The sequence below is a fragment of the Phoca vitulina genome, unplaced genomic scaffold (genome assembly GCF_004348235.1).
Source record: "Phoca vitulina isolate PV1807 unplaced genomic scaffold, GSC_HSeal_1.0 scaffold2, whole genome shotgun sequence".
Lineage (NCBI taxonomy): Eukaryota > Metazoa > Chordata > Mammalia > Carnivora > Phocidae > Phoca > Phoca vitulina.
Genome location: NW_022589705.1, coordinates 56511935 through 56537836, shown reverse-complemented (window position 1 = coordinate 56537836; position 25902 = coordinate 56511935). Strand labels below are relative to the sequence as shown.

At 49.5% G+C, this 25902-nt stretch overlaps 1 protein-coding gene across 1 annotated transcript in view; it reads right to left on the bottom strand.

Moving 5' to 3' along the window:
• Positions 1 to 2723: 2723 nt before the first annotated feature.
• Positions 2724 to 25902, bottom strand: part of PLPP3 (phospholipid phosphatase 3) — an 82120-nt gene continuing 58941 nt past the window's right edge. Inside the window, exons 5-6 of the mRNA XM_032428150.1 lie at positions 17939 to 18115; positions 2724 to 4642 (exon numbers count right to left, since the gene is read on the bottom strand). Of these exons, the coding sequence (XP_032284041.1) occupies positions 4517 to 4642; positions 17939 to 18115 (303 nt within the window). The 3' untranslated portion in view covers positions 2724 to 4516. The remainder of the gene's footprint in view (positions 4643 to 17938; positions 18116 to 25902) is intronic.

The following is a 25902-nucleotide window of genomic DNA, read 5'->3' as shown; positions in this document are numbered from 1 at the left end:
ACTCATTCATGTTCCCAGAACACTTTATACAGGTCCCTCCGTCCCCTATCACACCACCATCATTATTTGCTACTCATTTGTCTCTTCTAGACCTGCATTTGGCAGGGCTCTTCATTTTGTTGAGGCAGGGAGTGATGCAAACAGGCTTTGGCCCAGGGGAGCTTCCTACCCTCAGGACAGGTCCTCCTGCTGACACCTCTCATAGCTTCCTCTACTTTCTTCATAACACTCACTCATCTTGGGGTATATGGATGTCTCTGTCGTTTGAGCGTCCGATTCTTGATTTCGGCTCAGGTCATGATATCAAGGGCGTGAGATCGAGTCCCGCTCAGGCTTCATGCTGGGCGTGGAGCCTGCTTAAAATTCTCTCTCTTCCCCTCCCTCTGCCCCCCACCCCACTCTCTCTCTCTAAAAAACAAAAACAAAAACAAAAGCACTCACTTGTCTTAGTTCTTAATTACAAATGTGTCTGATTATTTGATTTTATAAATTCTCCTCTAGCCTATAAACCTCTTAAACCTGAGATCCTGTTCCTTTAATCCACTACCCTACCTTCTGCGTTTGCTAGTGCTCAGCACACAGTAGGTAATGAATACTAGTCGGTAAGTAATTGAGATGGTTTGGATCTGAATTCGAGTTGCCTGTACGATGGCACGGCTCCATCTTTCCTTAAGTTTCCAGGAAATGGGGTTATTTCTTATTGAGACCAGTTTAGTCTGTCAAGAGCTACTGGAAAGTTGTGATGGGAAGACTGGAGGATGAGCAGTATGGGGACACTTGGGTTTTGGTCTCCCAGCCCCTCCCCTAACTTGCTGTGTGTCCCCCTTCACCCTGCCCCCCCCCCCCCAGCAAGTCATTTTGTCTATCTGGACCTTTGTTCCCCTCGATTTGAAGGGGAAATTTGGATTCTGACCTCAAGGATCTTCCTGGCTGCATCCTGGAGCCCAATGAAACATTTCTGCTTACAGGAAAATGCTGGGCAAGTGCTAAGCTAGAATCAGGGCCTGAGCGGGCTTGTCTAGAAGTGAAGAGCAGGCTGACCCAGGTGGCAGGAGCTATGAGCCACACGGGCTTATTCCCATGGCCTGAAACCAAATGGAGTTTGCCTAGCTGGATTTTGAAATTGCTTGTTATCCACGGCTCCTTTTTTTCCTTCCATTTTCTCTTTTGAACAAGAATGTTTGTTATTCTACACCTGTCCCATCACTGAATTTTGGGAACAGCCGACTTGTTTCACAGGCTCACATGGAGAGTAATTATGCCTCAGATCGGATTAAACCCAGAACCTCATCCTTATCCGACTTAGATGATTTCGTTTCGATGATGAGATCTGAGACTCTGAAGTTAAGATTTAGGTAAGATTTTGGATCTGAGTTGATGCTGTAATGTGTTGAAACTCTGTGGGATGTTGGGATCCAGTGAAAATATTCTGCATGTGTGCTGGATGTGAACCTCTGGGGCCTGGAGGGTGAACTGTGGTAGGCTGCAGGATCCGCCCTCCCCACAAGATGTCCATGTTTTGTTTTGTTTTGTTTTTTTATTTTATTTATTTATTTGACAGAGAGACACAGCGAGAAAGGGAACACAAGCAGGGGGAGTGGGAGAGGGAGAAGCAGGCTTCCCACCGAGCAGGGAGCCTGATGCGGGGCTCGATCCCAGGACCCTGGGATCAGGGATCATGACCTGAGCCAAAGGCAGATGCTTAACGACTGAGCCACCCAGGCGCCGCAAGATGTCCATGTTCTAATCCCTGGGGCCTACGCATCTGCTATGCAACATGCCAAGGGGGAATTAAGGAGCAGAGGGAATGAAGGTTGCCAATCAGCTGACCTTAACACAGGTAGAGAATCCTCAGTTATCCAGGTAGGCCCAACGTAATCACCAGGGCCTAAATGGGGGAGAGGTGGCAGAAGCGGAGAGAATCAGAGAGGCAGAGTGAGCGGGACGTGGCCCAATGCTGCTGCCTTTGAAAATGGAGAAAGCAGGCCACAAACCAAGGATGCAGATGGTCTCGAGACGCTGGAAAAGACCAGGAAACAGCCTCTGCCCTAGAGCCTCCCAAACTGTCAGATACTAAAGTCTATGCTGTTTTAAGCTACTACGTTTGTGGTAACTTGTTACAGCAGCAAAAGGAAATGAATACAAGGCCCGGCCAGCAACTGACTCCTCCAGGATCTTAGACAAGTCATTTCATCTTTGCATTGCTGCGTAGTCCTCATTTCTCAAAATAACAACTGCCGATGAAGGGGAGATTTCCAGCTTCCCGGCTTCTCCCAGGCTGGGCCGACACAGGGACAGAAAGCAAGGGCCAACTGCCATCCTCCCTGTAACGCCCTCCACCCTCCTTCCTTTGATGTATAAAGGGCTCCCTTGGGAGCTCCCCAAGCACACCTTATCTGGAGTACTGCTCCTTATCTGCCTTTGGGGGACCCACAGCTCCTCCCTCCTCGACAAAACCCCTTTAGAATACAAAAGCTCTTTAGAACTGCCGGAGACAGAGCAGAGCCAGAGCCTCTCTGGGCAAACAGGCTTTCAGAGATGAAAGAGCCGCCCAGACAGCCATGGCGATCCATGGCCACCATATTTCCCACTGGAAGGATCAGTGGTGCCCTGAGGTAAGGCTGGCCCATTCAAAGACCTCAGATCGCCCGCAGTCCCCCTTCCTCCCACCACACACCTGACACAGCACATCCCTCGAACATTCTAGGATTCCAACTCCTTCATTAGTTGTGTTATGAGCTTTTATTTAAAAAGCACATTTAATACAAGGATAGTTTCGCAGATACAAGTTTTCACTTTGTATTCTACAAAAGTCTTTGAATATTATTCTCTTTACAAAAAATGGGAACCTTACAAAAATACTGACACTTTAATGTTTTCATACAGTTTTCTCTAGTTGCAGTTATTTCTTTCATTGTAAAACAAGGTCTACCACAGAACTACGATATTTTAGTTGATATTAAAAAAAAATTAACTCAATGCTTTTTTAAGCAGCTAATGTAAATAACACAGGTCGAGACACAGTTTATAATCATAGTGGATATAGCTAAAATTGTTTCAGAAATAATATCTTACATAGTTAACTTTTAATGTTTTATACATTATTTATATAATATTTATATATAAAAATCATAGCTTGCTAGGAGTTGAAATGAAAGGACGACTTCTGTAGTGAGGATGTGCATGTGGTTGATCCATGTGGTTACATTTAGCCCTTTGAAAGGTCTGCATCCGCCATCGGAAAGCCTTTCTTCCTTCCTCCTTTCCTCAAAGGTTCAGTAGAAAGGATCCCTGTCTACTGCCTAGAGTGGGGCCTTGCTTAGAAGGACACTTATGGAGAGAGGATGAGAAAAGCTGTACGGAGATTTAACCCATGTGTTCTGCCCAGCAGAACCTACCAAGAACTGCCCTAGAGATCAACCCCAAGACAATAGTGCTTTACACAGCTTAGCAAGAGCAGCCCCACAGAGACCCTCGTCGGCTCCGAGATCTGGAAGGTAGCCTGTCAGGCATGAGACCGTCTGCTACTCTGGCTCATTCTGACTTCGAGGAGCCAAAAGGCTGGTGAGTTTTTCATTTTTGCCCCTTCGCTCCCACGTCTCTTGGGTGTAAGGCTGCTTTCCATCAGCTGGTGGCAGAGCACGCCTTTGCTCTGTCGGGACCCTCCCAGGAAACCCTGGTGGGCACACAGCAAGGGCTTCGAGGGAGCAGCAGTGAGCGAAGCTAACTGTTACCGAAAGTGTGCAGGTGCTGGGTGACTGGTGAACACAACCGCGGTATCCCGCAGCTGACATCCCCCCCATCACCGCGTGATGCGGCCAGAGAAGACCAGTGAGGGCCAGCACCCTCGATCTCTTCTGAAATGGTGCTATTTGTGAAATTCACTCATCCACAAAGAGTCTCCTAATCACTAAAGTGAGGGGCTGTGGTTGCTGGCCTGTGGGCCGCGGGAGTGAGGGCTGAGGCCTCAGGACTAGGAGCTTGCACTCAGGATCGAATCACCTGGCTTAGAAAACTTGCTCCTGCCTTGTATTTAACTTCCTGAACCGAAGTCACAGTACAGAACAGAGTGGGGTGGACAGAGGGACACGAGAGAGGAGCCCCCCAATGGCTATTCTCTTGATTCAGGGCTATTTCTGCCGTTGCGTGCTACGAAGTGAATCTGAGCTTTTCTCACAGGCCTGGGATTCCTCGGGTCACAAGGCTGACTGGCAGACTCTACGCAAATCATTTTAGTGTTTGTTCCAGAACAAGCCCGTGTTCACTAGAACATGAACACTTAAAACCAATTGCACATCCGGGATTTCGGCACTTGGTGTTAGTTTGCTGCTGTTTCCACATAGGTGAACGCTACCTATTTTGGAAGGCCACAAAGTAAGACTTTTTTTTTTTTCCTTTTTAAAATTGGTTGGGCAAAAAGTTTTTCCCTACATTCTACTGTCTGATGAGATTGGAGAGCAGCAAGAACTTGCTGTCAGCAGTCATTTTATAAAACAGCTCAGGAGGTGGGCGGCACCTACACCATGTTGTGGTGATTGTTCCTGTCAATAATGTCCACAGGTGAAAGAATTTCCTTCCGGAGAGCCGGGGGAGGCAGGGACAGTGTCGTCTTGGTCTTGAAGAGGTCGGACACAAAGAAAACCTAGAAGCACAAAATCAGACATCCAAATCAACAGCCGACATCTGGGGTCTGGGGATAGGCAAAGGGAAGGTCATAGGAGCATGGACTTTGGGAAAAGGGGACCCTAAACCATAGATCTTTGAATAGGGAAGGATCACATAAAGATCATGTATATATATATATATGTGTATATATATATATTCCAACTTGTGTTATACAGATAGGGAAACTAGAGCCCAGGGAAGGACGGTGACATGCCCCAGGTTGCACAGCCGTGGTAGGAGTAGAACTCAGTTCTCTGGACTCTCAGTTCAGTGCTCCATATCCGAAACCCTACTTCTTTTATTTCTCAAGGCAAAAGAATAGCGATGAAAAATAAGTTCCTAAACAAGGAAACAAGTCATAATTAGTCACACTCATTAATCCACGAAACTTTCCTTTTCCTCATAAAGAAATCTAGGGTGTGACCACAAGAGATCAGCCGACATGAATTCCTATCAGCAGGACTGGAGAAGGAAGCAGTTGCGACCACGTTTTCCTGAAACCCAGGGAGCTCAACAATTTGATGAGGGTGAAGAAGCCGGGGTTTTGTGGCTGAGAGAGTCAGCAACTAACCCGGAGGAGAGGTCAATGAAAACTCCTATCGCTCCTTCCCAAAGTCCTTCCTCCTTGTGAGCATGAGACCTCACCCAATCTTAGAATCACTGAGGAACATTTACTGAACAGCCGACCTGCAAGGCTACGGGGATGGCTCGCGCGTATAGTTCCCGTCTCAATTAGCTGACGATGACAGATTCAAGAACTTGATGAGTTGGCGGAGTAAGAAAAATTTGTGCTTTGTATTAGATGGCAAAGTAAACATGCAGACATCCATTTGAGCCACTCAGCAACAGGAGTTTGTATTGAGTAAACCATAATAAGAGGCAGCTATCAGTCATGTCTTTTAATAGCAAACACATGGCTGGAATGGAGACTAGAACACAATTCCAAATTTCCTCATGTCTAGCAGCTTTCTGGATTGAAAAGTCCTTGTCCCGCAGTGGGTCATGCGCTCACTAATAATGACGGTACTTTGGCTTCATTCTGGACACAGTATAGGCTAGCAAGTGAAGTTCTTAATTTAGTAAGACTTTGCCAACACCAAGGCTTGGAGCAGCCAAGGCCCAGCTGTAGTAGGGACTTGGATCACCTGTTGAACCAATTTCCAAAATGTCCTTTCTGTAGAAATACAGCAATCAACAAAAGGACCACAAAAATCACAGCAAGAAACTGGCGATGCTGGTTACTCAGGAGCTGCAGTGACTAGAAGACAAACGGGAAACAGAGACTTACCAGCCGCTACGGAACCGTGACACCTTTTGCATTTTGTTCCCGTGCCACAGATCATCTACTCAAACATTTGCAGTCCAAGCTCTACTGAATATGCCATTTTACAAAGGAAAAAAATTAGGCCTTCTGTCCCTTTCTTTTCCAAGGAGGTATAAACAGTGAAAGAACTGAGAGCCAAGGCAAGAAAAGATTTGTTCCCAACCCTGCTGGGGAGTGCCAGGCCCCCTGGCCGGGAATCCTTTATACACGCTGGAGAAGAGGCTTTCAAGTGCTCCCGGGATAAGGAAATACTAATGAACATGATTAAAGTTAAACGTGGAGACAATTAAACTTTCCAAGTCTTGCCCGATAGGTGCAGAGCCAGTGTCCCCACCTCCACCTGGAAAGCACCTTCCCCTTCCCCCTTAACTTTTTATTGGACGAAGGCTTCGATCAAGCCCTCCATGGCTGGCTCTCAGCTGCACTTATTCCTGCCCAGCAGCTGCCCGCACCAAATAAGGGCTCTTACTGCTCTCGTTTCTCAGAGATCTTTCTCCCAGCTTCATCCCATCTGCTGAAGACAAATATAGCAGGGGACAGGCCCCCAGCCCCCAACAAACATCTTCCCTTCAAGATTCTGACACCACCTTAATCTATTGGCTTATTTCCCAGTTTAATTTTCTGAGCTCATATCTACTGCATATTAGGGTTTCCGTTTCCCAGCTGCAAGATAGGGATAATATCGAGGTTCAAGGCAATAATGTACTTGAGGAGACCTAAACCTGCGTCTGGAACATACTTCAATAAAAAATGTTCCTTTCTGTAATGCTCTGGGCCCCGAAGGAATGACCTAATGGGCCTTGAGCAAGCCACACTCCTCATGTGTCCCAAACCTTGCTTGTCAGCTTTTCTTCCTAGATGGGAGGCCTCTTGGGGATGGAATCCGGGCCCTAATGATCCTACATCACCCACAACACTTAGCATTGAGCCTTGCCCACACGAGGGGCTCAGTAAGTGTTTGTTGTTGAATTTCTAAACTCCTCTCTACTGGAAGCAAGCACTCTAGCCTTCGATCTTATCGGCACAGGCAAATCCCCCGGACTTGAGGGGAACCACGTGCTCATACCCTGCGTGCGCGCGACTGGGCGGTGGGATGAAAAGTTGAGTGAGGTCCAGCAGAATCCCCCTTTAAGCTGCATTTCGCTTTCAGCATGAGCTTGAGCTTACACAAACACTTTTTTGGGATCATGAAACCCGATCCTGTCAGGACTCAACAGGGCTCAGTTTTTCTAACGCTTGAACAGCGGAACACAAAAAGGACTAGCAAAAGTGAAAACTTCGCTTGGAGCAGCTCCATTTCCTGCAGAAGGTGATCTCCACCCAAAAAGAAAACCCAGAGGCCCAGGCGGGGAAGGGTCTATACAAATGAGGTAGCTATCTGATGTCTAGGGGACTGCTCCCAGCCTGCAGCCCCGCGTCCACAGATCTGTGTGTAGGAAAGCGCACAGTAGATAATAAACAACAGTGTCGGCAAGCCAGACATCTATACCCTATGCAGCAAGAACAGTTCTTATTTGCACTGCCCGAAGCATTTGCCTTCAATTCCATTTCTCCGGTTCTTTGCATTTTATAAACTGCTTTTTCACAATGAACATCTGCTCTGTGCCAAGCCCTGAGATTATAAAGATTAAGTATATGTAAGAGTCCTTTGCCCTCCAAAAGCTCACAAGGCAATGAGGGAGAGATCCAGGCAAACAGACAGCTACAATGCAGTGTTAAAGATCATGATAGAGGGAAGCCAGGGTGTTCAAGCAGCCCAGAGAACGTGGCACCTAACCCAGACTGAAGGGGACGGGAGGGGCTTTAGAAGGCTTCCCCCAAAGGAGGTCTATTAGATGAGCTCAATAAGGGTAAGTGGGAGTTAGCCAGGTGGTGAATGCCAGGAATGTTGTTCGAGGCAGAGGGCCGCAGGAGTGAGGGAGGACAGCACGTTCAGGAGCTGCGGGAAGGAAGCTCAGTCTGACTTGGGCCAAGCAGTCCATAAGGCTGGAGAGGAGAGCGCCAGATCTTGAGAAGCCTCCCGGGACACGTTAAGGAATTCGGACCTTACCCTCACGGGCCTCAGGAACCACTGTCAAGGTTGTCCCAGGGAAGCAGCCTGTTGAGAAGACCATATCTAAGAGGCAGAAGGAGTCGAAAAGGGAGCGGGGAACCCGAAGGCAAGGGCGCCAGGTAGGACCTGCAGCATTTGGGGAGGGTGAGGCCACCGCATGGCTCTAGCACAAGGGAAGACAACACAGATTTCTGAACCACTGAGAATGGACTGCGGTCGACAGAGGTGCTGTGTATGTGTGTGGGTGGTTATGTGTGCAGGGGAGGCCATGCTTTCCTTTCCAGTTCTGCATTTAACTCTAGAAATCTGTGCACTTGTTCCCACCAAAACTCTTAAGGTTTGGGTAACCACACCAGCGGAAGAAAATTCTAGCTCTGCTTTCCTCTGCCTTCTAATATTTGGGGTCCCTCTAGCAGTACCGAGGACCCAAGCCCTCAGGACAGTGGAATCCTTCGACCGAGAGCAAGACTACGTGCAAACAAGGCAATTCTAGGCGAGAAATCCCGTTCGTATGAGAAGGTACGAAGCATACAGATAGTCCCCTTGCAAATGGTGACTATCCTTACTGGACCACTGTGTACTGGCAACCAGCTTTGCCCACTAGAACAACACAGACTGGTCTTCAAATCCAAGCTTTGCCATCTTTAGTAAAATACCTAAGAGAGGGACACAGTACCCACCTCCGAGCGTTGCTCTAAGGATGTGTTGTAACAAAAGGCACATGCGTGACAACGTGCCTGGGGCCCAGTAAGAGATTAAGAAATGGGATCCACTGTCACTGGCTCGTGTGTTCAGTGCCTACCTATACAAAGTCACTTCTCTTCTCCCGCCCCTTGTGGGGGAAGGCAAGAAACAAGAGAAGGAGCTAGAAAAAAAGAAAAGGACAGAGAAGGGGAAAGAAGAATGATTCAGAATTATAAGCCAACAGGTAGAAGTCAAGCCAGACAGGAAGACCATATGCAGGTGGGAGTTTTCCACAAGACAGATAGAATCTGATCTCGAAGTCCTGTAATTTCTGAGGCTATTTCGGGGAATGAGTCAGCACAATCAAAAAGGAAGACGCCTCTGATATCCTGTCGCCGGCACGCTCTGGCTCGAGACACCAGCCCCCCGGAGCCCACACAGCCCAGCGCTGCTGGGGTGCTGCATGGCTGGGGCTCACCAAGAACCAAGCCAGCCAGGAACAAGCATTCTGGTCTGTCGCCAGGTTTCCACTCCCGTTGCTGGGAATGGCCAACTCAGCGAATTCTGAGGGTCATGTTGTTAAGGGTAGATTATGATGACAAAATTATTCTTTACATGTTTCTGGAGTCCTTGAGTGCGTCAACTTCTGAGAATGTGTAAGTGAACACCTTGAAAAGAGGAATCGCATCCTCATACATTGAGATTTTTATAAGCACCACCCCCCCCCCCCCCAGCCCCGAGCTTAGATGCCAGCACAGGGTGGATAAATACAAAAGGAGAAGAATGTTGGAATCCTACAACCAGAAGAAAACGGCAAGTTGTCCATTCTGGTATTTCTCAGAGTGTCATCCTCAGATCATCTATTTCAGAATGAGCTGGGGGCCTCTTGATAGAGCAGAGGCCTGGGCCCGCCTGAGACCTACTGGAAGTGTGGCCTGGAGTCTGCCTTCAACAGCCCTATAGGTGTCTGCCCTGCAGGCTCAAGTGAGGAGAACCATCAGTGGCCACTGCGTACACATGAACAGATGGGCTCAAATCCTACATCTGCTACTTAATGGCTGAATGTCTTACACATCTTGTCATTGCTTTGAGAGCAGCTCCTTTATCTGTACCCTGGATTTCGTGATACCTTCCTCAAGCTGCCCGTATTTTCTCTTTGCTACCCACACAACTTTCAATGACCTTCCGTCTTAGCCCTAGGCATAGGCTTTCAGGCATAATGCTACACGATATTTCCACTTTAGACTATGACCTACTCAAGCCCATGAACTACTCAGAGCCCAGAAACTGTAGCCCTCAATAAATTCGAATCCACCCCATGTGAGGATAGAGACCATGTGCTGGGTTTTTTTTGTTGTTTTTTTTTTAGGATTTTATTTTTAAGTAATCTCTACCCAACATGGGTCTTGAACCTAAAACCCCGAGATTTAAGAGTCACATGCTCCACCGACTGAGCCAGCCAGGCGCCCCTGTGCTGCTGCTTTTGCAGATATCCCCATGCCTTGGCCCCTGGATTTCCTTTTGGCATCCTGCTCTATCATAATAAACAATCTCATAGATTAAAGGAATCATTTTCTTTGCAGGAGAAAGCCTTGGGACCTGGCTCAACCTCATGCCCTAAGTGTAAGTGCTGTCTAAAGAAAAGCCATCCTTGGCAGCCCTGTCTTTTGACTAAATGAGAGTGACCCAATTGCAATCATCACTTTTTGACCTCAAAAAGGGCCTCCAGTGGCTTTTGGTACTGGGAACTTGCCAGCGTCTCTGTTGAATGATTTCCTGGTCTATATGCGAGGGAACTTGACGGGGTGGAAAGAGTGTCATGCTTGGAGTCAGACAGAAGGATCTGGTCCCCAAACTGCTCCTGCTGTGTCACCCAGGTCAAGCCACACTCTCGTTGGGGCTTGAATTTATCCAAAGCGAAGAGGTTTGTGACTTCAGATGATGGATCTGCCTTGTACTTGTGTGCAAACATTATTTAAAAATTCACCTTCACATAGTTATTGTCAGGCTTCCACGGAAGAATTTATGTGAAAACACTTTCTACCCATAAAGGGTCATTCATATGCTGCCTCAGTTACCATGGTTCACGCCCATCCCTGCTCCTGAGGGATGTGGAGGAAGTTAGTCCCACAAAAATAAGGAGGGCTCGGAGCAGCAGAGGAGAGGCGGTGGGCGCCGTTCTGGAGGAGGAGAGGGATCTGTGGCTGCCCAGGGGCCTTCTAGGAAGACACTTCTAGGTTATGACGAAGGAGGGTTTCCGGGAAGGGGTCGCACCGGGCGGACAGCTCTGCTAGTTGGGCGCTTGATCCAGGAGGAGCCGGGGTTCACGAACACCGTACAGAGACACATGACAGAGGCTGGAAAGAAGCAGGGGCCCTCACTTCCAGAAGTCCTACCTTTTGAAGTTTCCTAGGATCAGAAGACACACTGGATTCTCACTGTTCTCATCCATCCCTGTGTCTCTGCAACATTCCTTCTCCTTTGTAGCTCATAGAAAATGTCCCCTCGTCAAGGTTCCATCTCCTGGAAGAATTCTCTCTAGCCTTCCAACACCCCCAGGAAGAACTAACTATCCCCTCTCTTGTGTGTCCCCACTGTCCCCACTAGGTCAGTGTTTTTCAAACTGCATGTCACAAGTCATTAGTAAGTTACAAAATCCATTGACTGGGTGGTCACTACCAGCATTTTTAAAGGTTCAATAAAAAATATTAGAATGTATCACACACAGTAAGGGTAAGTCTCATCTGGTGAAATGTTTCAGTTATGTGTGGGTGCCTTTATTGGGTTGTGATGGAAAATGTTCTTATCATGGATCATGGTCAACTCTGGGGAAGCTCCTGCATGAAAGCTCTTTAAGGACCAACTCTTCTTAGCTCCAGATCTTTAAGACAAAATATAGTACTTCCCCTTGACACATTCCATCTGTGTTGCACGTGCCAAGCATGAGCATCTTTTATTCATTGAATCCTCAATCCAAAGATTGTGGGAGATATGATTATCCCCACATCACACAATGGGGAAAGGTGGCTGAGAGGAAGTGACATTGCACTCCCCTTTTGGAGTCTCTGCCTCATCATTCATCCCATTCATCTCAGCAGTGCAAAGAGAAAGGAGATTTGAGAAGGACACTGCAGAGGGTGGAGGATACAGTCATCATCTGTTGGGGCCAAAGCTTGTCTCCACTTTAGCTTCCTTCTCTCACCCATATCCACGGTCCTGGCACCCCTACCCACCTGAGAGTGGGTGCCCTGAGGAAGCAAGGTCTCAGCCCCAGGGCCTACTGGGCAAAGAGCTAGACTCTTGCTGGGCCAGAAGAGACCTGCAAGGTCATTTCATCCATTTCCCTTTGCCCAGGCTGCAGTGGGATAAATCCAATGCGAATAGATGGGAATCTTCCATTAGAGAAGGAGATCTCACAGATTCTTGGCATAGACCAAGCATGTTTGGAGTTCACGGTCTTAGTCCTGTGAGAGAGAATTAAGAGGGCCGGGATCTGGTCCCAGCTCTGCACTGTGTGTCCTCGGGCATGTCACACCCTCTCTGTACCCATTTCCTCTCGAGGGGTGTCACCACGGAGCTCTTCTTCACACTCTTGTTCTGCTTGTCTCTTCTCCCAAGGTCACCTCACTGGGGCAGAGACAAAGAACACCCTCGCCCTCGCCTACATCCTGGAGGAAGACAGCAGCACACAGAAGAGCAACTGCTAGCGGAGCTACACCCCCAGGGAAGAGGAAAACCAGGAAAGTTTCTGCTGTGTGTTTATGACATTCGAGCGCAGCTGCTTCCTCTGCCGACCCGACGGCAATGGCGCCCTGGCCCTGCCCTGCCCCGTAATTTGCCATCTGCCAGGGGGTCAGGGAGGAGGTGACCAGATAGGCAAGTTGTCACCAGACAGGAAATGAACTGATGTTTGTTGCCTCATCTGAGTCCCTGGGTTACTCCAGGCGTGGGTCTGGTAAGCTCAGCTGTAGAGCTCCTGTGTTGGTAGGGATGTAGGGATGACTGTGTGTGTGTGGGGGGGGGGGCAGGAGGGGGACCGTTAAGGGTCAGTATGTGCCTGTGTTTGCATTGGCTCGTCTGCCTGTGCGTGTCTGTGGTTCTCAGTGCTGGGGAGAGAAAGAGAGAGGATGGCCGTCTACGAGTCTGGGTGCTACTGGGTCTGTCCATGTGCCTCTGGGTCTCCCTACCTCCATCCACACGTATGAAGAAGTACATCAGTGTGCAGGCCTATCCGACCCTACGTGCCCACGTTTCTGTTCAGTCCCTGACGCCACACAGGCTTTCTGTTTGTGACAAGTGCCATCATCTTTCCTCTCTGGAAAGGGTTCAACGAGAGAGCAATTGGCAGGGAGGAAACTGAATCGGTTCCTGCTTGGCACGTGGTTTTTGTCTAGACACATTTGCTTGCCGGGACAGGACTTACTCTGCACAGACCTAGCTGAAAGTGCTAAGCTGTCATGGCCTGTTGCCCAAGGCTCTGCAGTGACTCAGCCAACATTTTAGGGTGATGCACTGCACCCACCGGGGACTTAGAGACAAGTCCCCATCCCCGTGTAGAGGCCCCCTTCACGGGCACTGCAGGGAGATGGTTCCATCTGAGAAGGGAGGTCGAGCTTAGTCACTACAAAGTCAGCTACACCTTTGAACTTCTGTGGGAGAAGGTCACAGAGCTACAGGGCCTGCAACATCCATTTGCCGGATGAAGAAACTAGGCTCGGAGGGGAAGTGTCTGGCCTGAGGTCACAAGCTCATTCATCACTCGTTCTTTAACCAAGGCTCAGCAAGCGCCTATTGTGCCGGCCGCTGCACTAAGCGTGAGAACGAATCACCAGAAGGTGAAGCCATGGGTTCTGCTATTAAGACGCTGGCCGTCTAGCTGGGGAGATGGACATTTGGGCAGTCAACCACAATAAAACCAGGCTGAAGGCCACTGCAGGAAGACCATGCAAAGGGCCATGGGAGCAGGAGGAGAAAGTCAGACAATTCTGTCTTCAGGGAAGAGGGAGGGGAAGGTGTGGCAGGTGAACAATGGTCCCCCGAAGATGTCTGTGTCCTAATCCCCAGGACCTGCTAATATGTCACCTTCCATGGCCAAACAGACTTTGCAGATGTGATGAAGTTAAAGACCTCAAGATGGGCAGATTCTCCTGGATTCACCAGGCAGACCCAGTGAGTCACCAGAGCCCTAAGAGGGAGGCAGAGAGTCGGAATCTCAGAAGATGTGGTGATGGAAGCAGAGGCCAGAGAAAATGAAAGAAAGATCTGAAAAGGGAGGAAGGTGCCATTGGCTAAAGAATGCAGGCAGCCTCCAGAAGCTGGGAAAGTCAAGGAAACAAATTCTCCCTCGAGCCTCCAGAAGGAACACAGCCTGCCAACACCTTAATCTTAGCCCGGTGAGACCTATTTTGTAATTCCAAACTCAAGAACTGCAAGAAAGTAAATCTGTGTTGTTTTAAGCCACTAGGTTGGAGGTAATTTGTTTCAGCAACAACATGGGAAACACAGAAGGTTCCACCAGCGATGGGGTGAAGCCGAAGCCATGCTCCATCAAAGGGGGACCGCCATCTAAAACAGGAGCTCAGGGTGTGGGAAATGTTGAGAAGTCTGGAGTGCCTGGAGGTGAGGGGTGTCAAGAGGAGGAGACCAGGCCCTTGGGTCTCACAGCACTGGCTCTGTCGACCACCTGCGGACAACCCTGGCTTCTCTACCTTCTCTCTGTGGTATTCGATCCTTCATGTCCCTTCCTCTTTAGAGAGGATGGTCACGGGTACAGGGTAGAGCGGCATTTTCAGGGGACTGCGGATGATCTGTGAAAAGCGCTTATCATCATGGCCGGCACACGGAGCTCTCAATACGTGTTTGCAAATGTTACTTCTCTGTTAAGGTGATGGGGAGTCCAGTGAAGGCCGCTCAGGTGATCGGGCAGAGGGGGAAATGGATTCTGGGGTTCTTGGCACCCGGGCAGTGGCCTTGTACCATCCTGTGCTGCCTCATCCGGCTGCTCCTCACCAACCCCAGGAGACGCCCCTGTGCTCTGTGTTTCAAGATCCATTCCCTACAGCCACATTCAGAGAGGAGTGCTTGGCTTTTCCTGGGATTCGCTGGGACAGCCAGCCCTGGCTCTTGAGGGGGAGTTTCTGCCACAAGACACAAATAGAGGCGAGGCCGCGGGCTCTGGCCTAGGCCACGAACGCCACCACTGCGCAGCTCCAGGAGAGCGCTGAGGCACTGTGCCACCTGTGTGGCCGTGGCCCGCCACCCGGCCCCTCCCCCGGCGACCACAGGGTGCTCACATGGCCTCTGGGCTGCCCAGACCCATCTCCAGCTCAGGCCGGGGTTGAGCTTTGCTGGTCTTCCTCACACTCAAAGCCAGGAGGACACAGCTCTTGTGATGGGCAATCGCCCACTGCCTTCTCTCCTCCACGCTGAGCACTCTTGAGCTCTTGGGCTGACTAGCCACAGCGTCTTGCCCTGGCCTCTCTGATGGCGTCCGTGAAGTGGATCGCTCTGTGTTGGGATGCCAAGCCTGTCAGGACCACGAGCTCCTGAGTACCAGGCCGGGTGTTAGGCATTTGGAGAAAAATAGTAAATAAGACCAAACCCCTGCCCTCATGTGTCCACAGCTAAGTAGGCCAAAAACAGGGAAAGATATTTATCATCCCTTTCCAAACCGTCTTTACATTGTCAAACAGGCTTTTAAACTCGAAGCAATGGGGGCGCCTAGGTGGCTCAGTCAGTTAAGTTTCTGACTTCGGCTCAGGTCATGATCCCAGGATCCTGGTTCACATCAGCCCCACACTGGGCTCCCTGCTCAGCGGGGAATCTGCTTCTCCCTCACCCTCTACCGCTCCCCCGCTTGTGCTCTCTCTCTCTCTCTGTGTCAAATAAATATATAAAATCTTAAAACAAACAAAAACCCCAAAAAACTCAAAGCAATGACCAGATCAGCCCAAAGGGTAGGGAAGGGCCCTGTGACACCCTTAAATGATGCTCCTTAGGCAGTTGTCTATGCTGTTCTGCCTCAGGTTAACCCTGGCTGGCCTTCAGCTCCAGCAACCACCCTTCCTTGCCCAGTGCACAGGGCAAAGCTCCGGAGTCAGGGGGCATGTGGGGACAGCCATCGACCAGTTCTGACCTTGGATGCCTTGGTTCATCTCTCTGGAGTCTCAGTTACCTCATCTATGAAATGGCTCCATGTGTCTAAAAGGAGCCAATGGGTAAACGATCTAGAATGGTGCCAGCACCGAGTCGGGGCTTTACAAACGCTAGTACCAAATTCCTATCCCAAACTACAGTCAGCCAGAGCCAAACAGGATAGAAGTCAGACCCCTCGCTTCCCTCCTTGAAAACAAACCGGGTCCTCCCGGACACCGTCTCGCTACACATGGCGAGTGCTCTAGGATATGCAAGAGGACAGTTACGAAGGACTCCCTGCACCTCTTTAAGTTGGGGGTGCAGGAGACTAATGAAGGCAGCATAGCATGGAGAAGGAAACACAGCAGCGGGCCAGGGGGCCGTCGGCCTGCCGAGAGCACAGCTCAGAAGGGCCCAGTCCGCAAAGGGTGACCTCTGCCTGCAAACACCGGACGCCTGCTGTCACCACGCGTTAAAGGGCCAGTGACAGTTGCCCCCATGAATGGTCTGCTCCCACAATTTCGCTCCCCTCTGGCCTTGACTGGAACAAAAAGAAGAAGAAGAAGAAGAAAGAAAGAAATGAATAAAGCCATCGAAACAGGCAGTGCCTTGGCAAGCAGCTCAGACGCGATTTTCTCCGTGGCGCCCGCTCTGATGGCCCCGGCCCCCCGCCCCCTCCCTTGCCTCCGCAGCCCGCACCCGGCCCCGGCCTGCGGCCGACGTGCGCCGTGTTCCAAGTGCTGTGCTGGCCAGCCGTGCGAGCAACCAGACTGGGATGTCCTCGGGAGCAAGGGCCCTGCCTTACTCATTCCTCTGCCTTCAAGAGAATGTCCCTTGCAGTGTTCTCAAGGAAGGCAGCCACCCACTGATTCTCGATTTTTATTGATTAAAACACACATTTACTTACTCTGAGCTAGATTCCCTGAGAGGCGCTGGTGAGACAGGGAGAGCAACACGTATGTCACCTATGGTCCCTGTCCCCGGGGAACTTTACAGTCTCAAGGGAGACACGCATCTGCAACGTCAGCACAGGGTGACAAATGCCATTAGAAGGAGTGCGAGAGGCTATCGTCGGGAGACACGGGGCCGCAGTTAGGCTTAGAAGGGAGGAAAGGCCGAGGGCACGTCTAGATCTCTGGATTGTTCACGAGTCCTACAGTCGGTGGGACGAGGATTATACAAACAACACAACCCGTGTGTGTGGTGCCTAAACATCCAGCCGTTACTGTGCTCTGGGATTCCCACGGGCCTGGCGTGAGCGCCCTTGAGTGGGGCCCGGGAAGGCACAGGATCAGAGCAGGTGCTCCTCACGGTTGCTGAATAAGCCCCTCAGAACCTTTCACAGGCAAGTAAAACAGAGATTCTTTAGGAGATGGAGGCTCAGGGAGGTGAGATGCCTTACGCCACACTCACTGAGAGTCAGGGATGAAGTGTGAGAAAAGGGTAACCCGGTCACCTGGGGCAAATGAGAACCTGGCATCCCAAGGCCATTCTCTAGGCCCTTCTTTTGATGGACAAGGCCCTTCGGGCTAGCCAGGGTATGGCTTAGCCTTGACCTAACCCCCTCTTTTCTAGCCAACACCAGGTTTAGAGTCTGACCAAGTCACCCTAAAGGTCACAGTGGGAAGGGTAGAAGTTTCCCAAGAAGCTGAGTTCTAGTGAATTTAAGTGTCCGCCAAAGCAGCATGTGAGCACCAGATGAGTCAGGGACCCAGACTCCGCTAGTCACTTGACATGTGACCTGGGGCAAGTTTCTTCCCCTCTCAAACCCTAAATGTCCTCATCAGTAAAATGAGCAAGGTGGACATCTAAGATCTCTTCCAGCTGCAATGTTTTATGAGCCATGATTAGACAGAAGAAGATTTCTCTGCTGAAGGAAAACTCACAGGCTGGAAGGAAACAGAAAGTACTGTCCTTTTACTGAAGGGGTCCTAGGGTGGGGTGACTTTTGATACAGCAGGCAGAGAAAAGGATCGAGAGCTCGCTAGCTTTGGTTGCTGAGCTGGAAACATGGAACAAGCAAGCCACCTGGGGCGTCCGGAGCTTTGCTTATGCACTGAGAACAAGATGCCACTCACTATGCAGCAGGCCACCAGGGCTCCTTGAGCAAATCCTGCCAGCACATCGCTGGGATGGTGCTTGTGGTCGGACACGCGCGACAGTCCCGTGTAGAAGGCCATCATGATCAGGGTGAACTGCAGGAGGGGCCGGAGCAGGCGGGCCCCTCGCCAAGTGAAGCGGGCCTGCAGGTACAGCTGGAGAGAGGAGAGAAAAGGAACAGAAACTAAGTGCATTAGAACACCAGGTCCACCCACACTCCATTTCCACTAAATGGAACCATCTGGACCGTCGGTGGCATGGTGCACAAAGAGCATTCAACCTGGATATGACCTCAACTCAGTTACTTAAACCTGGAGCCTTAGTCCCCATACTAAAAAAAAAAAAAAAAAAAAAAATAAGAAAAACGAGAAGAGCTGAGGAATGCCTTAGAGCCCACTGCCTGGCACATTCTAGACACTTCATAAACGTGCGTTCCCTTTTATCTTCTTCATGATTGAAACAAACGAAAGCGTAGTAACCAGGGGAGTAAAGGTTTCTTTTCTGCACTCCATGACAACTCATGCACTGCATTTGTGTGTTTCCCTGGAGATCAGGGCAGCACCATCCCTACTCTACGTGCTGCTTAGGACCTTCTTAGAAATAAAATGCAGGATCGATAGGAGAGGTTCTCGTGATAGTCACAAGGGGATGTTTCTGCTTCAACAGAAAGCACCTCTACCAAACAACAAGTTTCTAAGTCACCACTCCCAACTATGGATTTTTGCGTTCGAATATAAGGAAACACATAAACCAACCAGACAATGCCGGAGAGCTTTCACACACAGGCTGACAGATACTGGGCTGGGTGGAGTAGAAGAGTAACCTGAAGAAAAATGGAAGAAAAAAAAAAAACCACCTCTGGCCGAAGCAAAGAAGTTGAAATGACGTCAACTGAGCATTGTCCCTCAGAGTTATCTTGCTGCAGTTTCCGTTCTAACCTCTGGGCACAACCTACTTCCCAGGTTCCTGTGGGAACTTGGGAAAGGAGGGGGAAAAGGCAACTGGACAAGGGGAACTTCCGATGACCAATCAAAGGCAGGCACTGGGGGCGACCAGGAGAAAGGGGAAGAGAGCAGAGGGGAGGAGCTGATGGCTCAAAGATAGACCTGGGACAGAGGCAGAGGCAGGCCTCAGCCCTTCCTGAGACAAAGGGACACCTTCCTCTGGCGGACAGGAAGGAGCAAGCCAGTGACTGGTCCTGAGGCGAAAGACAAGTGGAAGTTTCTGGAGCCACCCTTGCTAGTGGGGGAAGACAGCCTAGCACTGACTCCTCAAACTACCCGGAAGACGATTTCCAAACCCAGGCCTACACAACAGCAGACAACTTTATAATCATTATGAAAGTCTATGAATGCATTCTTGGGCAATCTAAGAATAACAAATGAAAAATAATAATAAAGAATGCACTGATGTTGGCTGCTAAACAAGCGATAAAGATCAGCAGTTTCTCCTATGTAAAACAACCAGTTAAAAATCTACAAGAAGAGGTAAAATCCTCACAGCAGCCAACGTGATTCTATAAACAGTAATTAGCTTACCAAGAACTACATAGGACCCTGTATGAAGTAAGGGACATAAAGGACAAGTTGAATAGACAGCTAGAATTTTTATTTATAAACACTCAACTTAAAAGCTCTTAAAGTTGATATGTAAATCCCATCAGATTCCTAGGGACATCCTAAAAAGATCTGGAGGAAAAGACTTGAAAGAAATTATGCTAAAAATAATCTAAAAGGCCAAAACTGTACAACTAGCCAGAAAACCAACCAACCAACAAATAAGCCAGGCACTCCAACAGATGCTAAGGACACAGAAATGGGAAGCTGTAATTCCTGCCCTACAGAGCGTTCGTTCGTTGGGGGAATCCATGAAAACAAGCAAGGGCACTTACTGGTTTCCTAGGAATTACGAAGAAAATTGGGGAACCAAGGTCAGTTACAGGGGAACGGGCACTTGACTTGAGTCCTAAAGATGAATCTGCATTTGCTAGGAGTTGAGGGGACAGCGGTGAGGGGTGTGTATTCCAGGCAGAGCAATGGCCTAGAAAGAAGCCAGAGTTCTGGAGAACCTCACAGCTTTCAGTACAGCTCTTCAGGGTGCGGGTGGAGGTACTGATAACCACAGGGCCACAGAGGCAAAGGGGGGCTCAGGAAGGGTGTGAATATCAAACTAAGGAACCTGGTTTTTACGTAGTAGGTCAGTCTTTCTCAAACCATACTCCGTGGAGTACTAACGGTCTTTTAACCAAAGATGGTAAATGCTCTATAGGAAATCCTTAATTTTACTACTGACAATACTCACTGACGTTTACAGAGTATCTATCTATTGAATCACAATTGGGAAATGTTACTGTAAGCAAATGGTGAAAAATTAAATGATTTTAAGCAAGGCCCTCAGTACCATAAAAAATAACCTGGAGGTCAAAGGCTACCCCTCGTTTGCGCAGAAATGAGCCAGCAGTGCATTCTGCAATCGTGAATCAAAAGATCCTTTCCCTCCAGGAGTGGGGATGGGATGACGCTGGCGTAGCTCCCACTTAACACAAGTCTCGGGGCAAAAGCAACAGTCTGTTTGCATTGTGCCTCCCGTGATCTGGCCTTCCTCCAGCATTTTGGCAGCAGACAAGGGTCAGGTCAGGGACAGAAAGAACACCAGGTGCTCATCAGAAAAATCTCATCGAGCCTTAGGTTTTCTCACAAATAAAATAATCTGCAGATCCTCAGAAAAGGCTTGTTTAAAATCCTCCAACTCCTCCCCGCCCCTCCGCGCAGAGTTTAGGTCATGGGCCTTGGAAATCAGGGTGGGGCAGAGGAAGGGTGGGTTTCCCAACCGGACATGGCACACATCTCCCCTTCCACTGACTCAGATACTAAAGGCTGGAGCTTAAGTAAAGAAAAAATAAATAAATAAATACAGGAGAGGAACTTGAGGAGAGAGGAAGAGACCAGTCACCAGGAGAGCTTCAGGAAGGGAGTGCTTATGAATGAGAACGGAGCAGGGGCCACGGGCAAAGAATGCCCTGCAGAAGCAGTCAGATGTGGAATGACCAGCAGCACGCTGAAGCTTGCTCCTCGCTATCCATCAGTAACCAACACATTGATTCAGGTCAAGGTCTCAGGACTGACCTTGACGTCTGCAGCTGGGGCTTCAGGGGGAAGCAGAGAAGCAAGAGTAGCATGAATTTGGGGGGTGAAGCAGCCCTGACTCTATCACTTCCTAAGTGGGTGGTCCCTCAACTTCTCATCTGGGAAACAGGTACAAGAGTACCTCTTTCTCCCGGTTGCCAGGATCAAATGAGACACACGGGACCGGGCACTCAAGGTGCTCTTCAGAAATCTGTATCACCCTTTGCCTTGGTGAATGAGATTTCCTCATTGACTGTGGTTGATTTCACCAAAACAAGATGACTACTAAAGCAAAAGATTGCACAATGACCTTCCACATCGTGCCTACTTCTGATCTGAGAAGCTGGTCGCAATAGGCTTTGAGGTTGACCAAAGGATCTGGTAAGTCCTTCCGTGCCCCACCAATCCTACTGCTAAATGGATTGGCTTTTGCTGGTTCATAGCCCAGTTCTTGTGAGGCTCTCCGTACCAGAGGCTTGGGCCTCACCGTGACCAGAGAGAACTTTCTGGAGCACCCTGCTCCCTTGGAAACCTGCACCTGGGGACAGGACAAGCGGCAGGAGACTGCATTCATTCCCACTGCACAGGAGGAAGTCACACTCCGGACCACAACGATACTGTGGTCCTTGTCCTGGACCAAATAGCAAGGAGACTTGCACGGAATCGGAATTTCTGCAGGGCCTCAGGAAAAGTCCTAGGCATCCTGCAAAAGGGTGGTTAGGAAAGAGCTAAGCAGAGCTGGACAAAACCAGAAAGGCTGAATTGCCTTGACCTCTCACAGAGGTCAACAGCCCTGAGGTCCTGATTTATCTGTCTTTACTTCCCCATCTGCCTGAAGGTCTCTGGGCTGGCAGAATCCACTTCTAAGCGTCAGTGTGACATTGCAGAAAAGGGTCTGATTTGTAATCAGAGCAAAACCAAATTTGAATCTTTGCTCTGCGCTATGCCATCCGTAGGATGTCACTCTGCTTCTCTGAAGTTCTGCTTTCTCTTATGTAATGAGATTCGTTCATTTAAAAAGTAAACACGGGGGCGCCTGAGTGGCTCAGTCGTTGGGCGTCTGCCTTCGGCTCAGGTCATGATCTCAGGGTCCTGGGATCGAGCCCCACATCGAGCTCCCTGCTCTGCGGGAAGCCTGCTTCTCCCTCTCCCACTCCCCCTGCTTGTGTTCCCTCTTTCACTGTGTCTCCCTGTCAAATAAATAAATAAAATCTTTAAAAAATAATAATAAAAAAAATAAACACCTGTCGCGAGCATCTATTCTGCTCAAAATTGTGAAAGACACACTTATAAAGTTAACTCCCTCCCTGAAAAAAAAAAGAATATCAAAATTAAAAATGAAATCTCGTTCTTATACTAAGATGTTTCTTCCAATTGCTAAAATAGAACGGCTGACTATAGACAGGAATGAAAGCTGCGTGTCCCCCCGCGAGCCCCGATCCCCAAAAGGATATATGTGAAAGTCCCCAGCACACCGAACGCACTCCATAAATGGAGTTCTCTCCTCCTTCCCGGTCCTAGCTTCAAAACTGGGGTCCTGTGGAATTCCAACAAAACCTCTTTGGAGAGGTCTGGCTGAACTCAGGCCAGCTCCTCTGGTCTGAACCGGCAGAGTCAGATGTGGGGTGAGTCACACCGGGTTCTTGCTAAGTCATTTGTGTTTCATTACATGATTTGCATACTGGCGAAACAGGTCCCTACTGTCCTCTTACTGCATTTCCATTGCTCTTGGGACTGCTCTGCTCAGAGTGAAAAGGAGGCTTTTGTCCTTCCTTATGTCCCTGCCTGCTCTCTCCCTGGAAGTCTGTCCAGATCACCGACACCCACAGGGAGAAACTTTCTCCCTTTTCTCATCTCCGCCATGGCTCACGCTTGGCCCTGGTTCATGTGCCTGGTGACTCGTCTACGTGGGGCAGAACTGTGATTTCTCTCTAGGAAGTTATTCAACTGCTTTCAGGACAAAAGAAGAATTTTTAGCAGACTTTTCTCCTCCTTCAGGAGGGAATCGGCTCTTGTTTTCTGTCATGATCAGGGGGAGAAAAAGAAACTCCCCCTCAACAAACCAGTTTGTTGAGCACTGTTCCAGACACTGTTCTAGGCGCTTTACATGACCTTACCTGCAATTACCACAACCATCCTGTTGGGTAGACACCACTGTGCCCATTTTACAGATGAAGAGATCAAGGCCAAAAGGCCATGTCACTTGCTCAAGGTAAGAGAGAGCCATGTTTTACACTGAGTAAGATGTGTCTTTTTCTAAGTCCGAGCTCTAATCACAGAACCTGGCTTCCTTTAGAGGGAATTAGTGCTCTGCACACGAAGTATTGGTCTTACTGGTATTCTGTCTGAGGAGAAAAGCAATGTGAGGGGACTACGGGGCTGTCGTGGACTAAAGGACAGCCTATAGGGGATGTCTGGATGCGCGTGCTCCTGGAATTCATCTGCCACATACTTTTATAAGGCCCACGTCTAAAATGCAAGTGTGTAGCTTTTCTAAGAGCGAGAGCATTAGAATCTCTGCCCTGATTATAAGCTAAGGAGAACCTGTGAACTGTGCAGTCAGTACCCCTCAGGGTGGAGTTAGCAGCCCTCCCCATGGGGCCCTGTGCCTCAGTCCACCTGAGTCGGAGACCTTATCTACCTGTTCTGAGACTATTTACTTTTCAGGCTTTCCACAACAAATAGGAGGTTGTTTGGTGTCCCCAGGTGCTCACACAAGGGCTGGCTCAGAAACTGCCGGATGGACAGACAGATGGGTGGATGGATGATGGATGGATATAGGCGAGGGGAAAGACAAGGGAAAACATCTACATCTGATATGGTGGTTTACTCCCCATAGAAACCACAATCTTGTCCCTGCAGGGTTTCACCAGACACTCCCAGGATCTGTGGGCATGTCTCATGGGCATACCAACCCTACCACTCCAGGATTCTAAACATGCTGAACAAAACCTCAATGACTAACAACCACAGGCCAGGGAACATGGCTGTCAGAGGATAGCCACTTCCCTGTTTCCTTGGTATCCGACAAACCCTTTGACACATAAACAGTTCCCACGGGCACCCCAGTAAAGAGTCAATACGTCAACAGTTCAGCAAAGAGGCGGCAAAGGCCTTCCCTACACCACCCAGGTCCTTTCCCATCGATCAATTCAGGGATGAGGGGATGAACACAATTCTGACTAGAATGGGAAGGAGCATGGCTTGGGGATGTAGAAGGCCTGCGATTGAGTCATTCATTCATTCATTCACTCATCAAATATTCACTGCATACTTAACTAAGTGTCAGACCCTGTTTGGGGCGGCGGGATACAGTGGTGAATCAAGAGACAAAAGCATCCCCCTCATGAAGCTTACAATTTATCTGATAGAGAAATGAATGTAGACATCAGACGGTGAGAAATTGGGTGGGGGGCAGGAATAAGGCTGCAAAGGGAGTTAGGGAGTATCGCAGGAGGGGCCGGGGAAGGCTTCTCTGACAAAGCACCCTGAAGAAGGCAAGGGGGCAAGGTGCTCGTTCGGGTAGGGAGGCATGGTGGCAAAGGAAAGGCCTGGCCACCAACCTGCTGTTGCCTGATCTGAGCTGCAGGAGGAGGGGCTGGGGTGGCTGGTCCTGAAAGTCCTCTCAGCTCTCACTGCACCCTCCATCCCTTGCTTCCTACTGGCCACCACAGCTGGACTAAACTGAAAACCTGCAGCTTGCAAATCACCACCCTCCTTTTCACCTGCACACACCCTACTGGCAGCCTTCCCCAGCTTCCGCCACCCTCCACTCCAGGCTGGCTTAGGTGTCACGACTCTTAAGTTTCCATAAGGACCTACACCTGCCCCCCCCCGCACAGTGTACCAAACTGCTGTCATCGTCTACTTGCTCCCCTAGACTGAGCACCCCAAGGCCTGTGCCCATGACTTCCCAATGTCTACATCCCCACCCCTGGCGTGCTGCTTGGTCTATCACAGGCTCCCATTAAATACATGCTGATATTCCAAGTTTTGAACCGACGTTGAGCTCCTTGAGGGCCAGGCCCAGGTCTGATTCACATTAGTAGCCCTGCGAGGTAGCAGAGCGCCTGGCACAACAGACACCAGGTAGGACCACAGATCGGGGCCTGCTCGGGCGCTGGCATTTTACCCAGAAAGCCAGTCATCCTCCATCCCTGACCGTGGAGGGCCAAGGCCGGTCCAGATGTGGTTCTCTGGGGCTTAGGCCAGGACTCAGGGTTAGAAAAGCATCACGCATGCTTTATCTGCTGTGGGTTTTTCTTATTAGAATCTGCATTAATCGCTAACATGCCTTAGCCTCATCTGTAAGCTTCTATGCCCGGAGAGAATTTGGTGTTTGGGGCATGGTTTTTCCAAGCTAACCATTTTACAAATCAAAACCTAACGTGGAGTGTCCTTCAGAGCCACGGGAGGCCTCAGATGGCAGATGCTGCCGACAGGCCTGGAGTAGAGGGCGCTGGTGCTTCCCGCCCCCCCACCCTGGAACGCCAAGATAATGAGGGCATAAGTTTGTCGCTGACGGCTTCCCATCTTTTCTTGTACCACTTGGGGTAGTTCAAACTTCTTTCAAATAGAACCGCAGAGATTGAGACATAAGTAGATACCATCTAACTCCACTCTTTCATTTGACAGATGAAGAAAGTGGGGTCTAGAGATGAAAAGTAGCAACGATCCTGCAAAAGAGACATGACTGTCTCCACTTTACAAAGGAGTACACTGAGGCGGGAAAGCTAAGTAAGCAACCCCAGGTCCCAGAGCTAGTCATGAGGTGGCGGAATCATCCAGGTCTGCCAGACTGTGGGGGCAAATGCCAT